Here is a 4,241-nt window from a genome sequence, read left to right on the forward strand (position 1 = left end):
ATTGGTGGATGGATGGATGGATGGATGGATGGGTGGATGGGTGGGTGGATGGATGGATGGATGGATTGGTGGATGGGTGGATGGATGGATGGATGGTGGATGGATGGATGGGTCTGGGATGGGTCTGGGTCAGGGCACCTGTCCCAGCCTCTTCCTGCTGCACAGAGATGTCCCCAAGTCCTGTCCCCCCCACACTGGTGTTTCCCACTGTCCCCATTCCCTTCCCACCCCAACAGCCCCCCAAATCCCCCCCAAATCTGCACAGGGGGTGGGATCGGGGCAGGGGTTCTGTGCTGTGAGGGGGGGCTGGGGGCAGAGCCCCATTCCCCACTCCAGGTGCTCAGGGCTGCACCCCAGAGCAGGCACAGGCTGCAGGGACACGGGGAGCCCCCCGAGCCCCCCGAGCTCACCTGATGCTGAGGAGGGGCCTGGTTTTGTGCACTTGGACATCACACATGGGGCAGTACTTGTTGGTCTCCAGGTAGCGAACGATGCAGGTTTTGCAGACTGTGGGGAGAGACTCGGTGTGAGCAGAGGGACGAGGGGGCAGAGCCTCTGTGCCAGCCCAGAGTGGCACCCCCGGGCCCCCACACGGGCTGGGGGGCAGGACCCCTGCCCGCTGCAGCCCCCTCCATCACCCCACAGCTCCACACGGACGCAGGGCGGGTCTGGGCAGCACGGGAGGGGGGTGGTGTGGCACAACCAGCCTTTGGGGGGCTCGGGGCACCCCTGGGGGCAGCGTGGGGGCCCGGGACACTCACAGGAGTGCAGACACTCCACGATGGTGGTGGCGTCGATGAAGTAGCCGCCGCACAGGGCGCACATCAGGTGGGGGTTCAGCTCGGTGATCTTTATCCTGGTGGTCCTGTGCATTTTGGAGCAGCACCACGGCGGGTCCTCCCTGCAGGGAAACACCCCCTTAACGGCAGCTCCGTGCAAGGGTGGGACCTGCAGGGCTCACTTCGCCCTTCAGGGAGCAAATCCAGTGTCACCCTCAGCCCCGGGAGCACCGGGGCACCCTCAGCCCCGCACCCCTCCAGCCCTGGGGGTGCACAAGCAGCACCCACACATCTCCCCCCGTGCAGCCCCTCCCTCCGAGTGCTGCCCAGCTCCCTCTGCCCCATGCTTGTGTCTCCCTGGGGTGCCCAAATGGGTCCCCAAGGTGCTGAGACACCTCTGAGTGGGGACAAATCCCCCCTGTCAGCCAGTCCCTCGCCCAGAGCTCCCGTGTGTGCACACACAGACACACAAACACGCACACACACAAAGTGTATTTTGGGTTTGCTCCACGGAAAAGGTGCTTCCAGCCACCATCCCACGGTTTCCATAGAAACCCCCCAGCCCTGGGTTGGCCACCTGCCCCTGCCCAGAACCCCTGAGGGTGTGCCAGGCCAGGTGAGCCCAGGGGGCAGGGGCAGCGTCCCCCAGCAGGGGCTGAGGACACCGGGAATCGCCGCCTTCCCGCTCCAGCGCTCCCACGTTTACAATGGGAGACGGCGGAGCCCGAAATCGCTGCAGTTTTATTGTTTCCATGGCAACCCCGATACTTGGAGAGGAGCCAGAATATTATTACAACCAGCCGAGGAGAGGGGGAGAGGGGAGAAGGACCCCTGGGATTGTGTAAATGAGTGTGGGCGCACCCACAGCCACCCCCGTGGGCACTCCCGCACACACCAAGAGGAGGCACACGTGTGTAACACAGGTACACACATGTACACACCTGTACACACACCTACACACCTGTACACACATGTACACACCTGTACACACCTGTACACACACCTACACATCTGTACACACTCGTACACACCTGTACACACATGTACACACCTGTACACACACGTACACACTCGTACACACATGTACACACCTGTACACACATGTACACACAGGCTACACTTACACACATGTATCCCCCCCTCCGACAGGCACACAGGTACACCTGCACCAGGGATGGGACACCACTGGGATTGGGATAGAGGTGCTGCAGGGATGGGGACACCATTGGGACTGGGATGGAGATGCTGCAGGGATGGGGAGAACCACTGGGACTGGGATGCTGCAGGGATGGGACACCATTGGGACTGGGATGGAGATGCTGCAGGGATGGAACACCATTGGGACTGGGATGCTGCAGGGATGGGGATAACCACTGGGACTGGGATGGAGATGTTGCAGGGATGGGACACCACTTGGACTGGGATGGAGATGCTGCAGGGATGGGGACACCACTGGGATGCTGCAGGGATGGGACACCACTGGGACTGGGATGGAGATGCTGCAGGGATGNGGACTGGGATGGAGATGCTGCAGGGATGGGGACACCACTGGGATGCTGCAGGGATGGGACACCACTGGGACTGGGATGGAGATGCTGCAGGGATGGGGACACCACTGGGATGCTGCAGGGATGGGGACACCACTGGGATGCTGCAGGGATGGGGACACCACTGGGATGCTGCAGGGATGGGACACCATCGGGATGGGGCCCTCGAGACACCCCTGTGACCAAGCAGAGCTCTGGGATCCCCTTCCAGAGGCAGGGGAGGGCCAGGGGCGCTGGGGGGTTTGGGAAAGCCCCACTCCCCACCCCCTCAGGCTCAGCTCTCCCCCCCGGACAGCCCCCGGGTGTGTCCCTTGTTGCCCCCCGGCAGGTGCCCCCAAGTCCTCCACACCCTGCCAGTGATGTGGGGGACCACTGCCAGCCCCCTCCCCACACCTGGGGGTGCCTCAATCCCCTGTCCCCAGCCCCCCTTGCCACGGGACCGGGCTGCCCACGCGGGGCCGCGGGACCCGCGGCTGCATTTTGGGGGGGATTTTGCAGCTTTCGGCGCTCGCAGGCGCCAATGGCGGCCCCGGGGCTCGGCGGGAGGGGGGAGCCCGAGCCACCGGCGCAAACCGGTTCTAATAAACCCGGTGATAACCACGGCGATTTCCTGCCGCGGGGGCGAACAAAGCCCCGGCCCCCCCCGCGCACCGGGACCCGCCGCAGCCCCCGGGGCCGCCCCGTCCCGCCGGCAGCGCCCGCACCCCCCGCCCCGCTCCCGAGCGGCTCCCGCGCCCCCGGCCCCGACCTTCGGGGTCTTTTGTCTCCGTGGGCGGTGGCGCGGCACGGTGCCCCCCCTCCTCTTCCCCAACCCCCTCCCCGGCCACGGCACGCGTGGGGAAGGACGTTTCAAAGTCACCGGTAACTTAGACCCGAGCGGCCGCCCCCCCTCCCCGCGGGACCCTCCGGCGGCGGCGAGCGCGGGGGTCGGGAAATACAGCGGGACGGCTCCCCCCCGGCACGGCCCGACCCCCCGCACGACCCCCACGGGGCCCCCCACGCACCGCGGACACGACGAGACGGCCCCGGAGCGCGGCCCCCGCGCCCACCGACAGCGCCCGCCGGGACCCCCCGCCCGCCGGCGGGATGCGGGACCCGGGCACCGGGGAGCCAAACACCGGGATGCGGGGATGGAAAGCCCCGCGGGGAGGGCACGGACACGCGTGTCCACACACAGGGACACACACAGGGACACACCCACACCCCAGGTCCCGGCGGCGGGACGTGTCCGCGGTGCGTGACACCCGGAGGGCAGGGACCCGCGACGGGCAGAGACCCGCGAGGGGCACGGGCAGGGGGTGGGCACCGACACGGGATGGACACGGGGTGGACACAGGGTGGACACGGACACGCGTGACCCCGCGCTGTGCCCGGGGGGGGGGCGTTCACCGCCGGCAGCTCCCGCTGCGTTTCGGGGACACCAAACCCTCCTCCCCCCCCATCCGGGCTCGGGGCAGCCCCGGTGTCCCCGGGGCGTTCCCGGTGCCCCGCAGCCCCTTTGTGCTCGGGGCCGGCAGTGACAGCCCGGCCCGGCCCCTCCGCCCGCCCCGGGGGGGCTCCCGCCGCGCCCCCCCCGCGCTCCCCGCATCGCCCCGCGCGGGGCCCGGGGAAGGAGCGGGGCGGCCGCGGCCTCCCCCCGGGGCTGTCGGGGCTCGGCCGCCGCTGCCGGTGCCCCGGCGGAGGGGGGTCCCGGTGCCCGGGCCCGCGGCACAAAGCGGGGGAGGCGGCGGCCCGGTATCGGCCATCTTTGAGCGCGGGGCGAGGCGCGGGGGGGCCCCGCGGCGGGGCCGGGGGCGGGGGGGGCACCGGGCCCGGTCCGTACCTGGTGGCGGCGGCCCCGCGGCCGCCCCTCCGCTCCCGCCGCTCGTCGCGGCTCCGCTCGGTTCCGCGCTGCGGCCGCCGCGGCCCTTTTTTT

General features: G+C 68.7%; 1 protein-coding gene across 1 annotated transcript in view; it reads right to left on the reverse strand.

The window, feature by feature from the left end:
- The window catches only part of PCGF2 (polycomb group ring finger 2), a 10,484-nt gene extending 6,291 nt beyond the window's left edge, over positions 1-4,193 (reverse strand). The window contains exons 1-3 of the mRNA XM_017837898.1: positions 4,149-4,193; positions 762-901; positions 411-507 (exon numbers count right to left, since the gene is read on the reverse strand). Of these exons, the coding sequence (XP_017693387.1) occupies positions 411-507; positions 762-873 (209 nt within the window). The 5' untranslated portion in view covers positions 874-901; positions 4,149-4,193. The remainder of the gene's footprint in view (positions 1-410; positions 508-761; positions 902-4,148) is intronic.
- Positions 4,194-4,241: the final 48 nt, after the last annotated feature.

This window comes from Lepidothrix coronata, unplaced genomic scaffold (genome assembly GCF_001604755.1).
Source record: "Lepidothrix coronata isolate B3197 unplaced genomic scaffold, Lepidothrix_coronata-1.0 Scaffold316, whole genome shotgun sequence".
In the NCBI taxonomy this organism is placed as follows: Eukaryota; Metazoa; Chordata; class Aves; order Passeriformes; family Pipridae; genus Lepidothrix; species Lepidothrix coronata.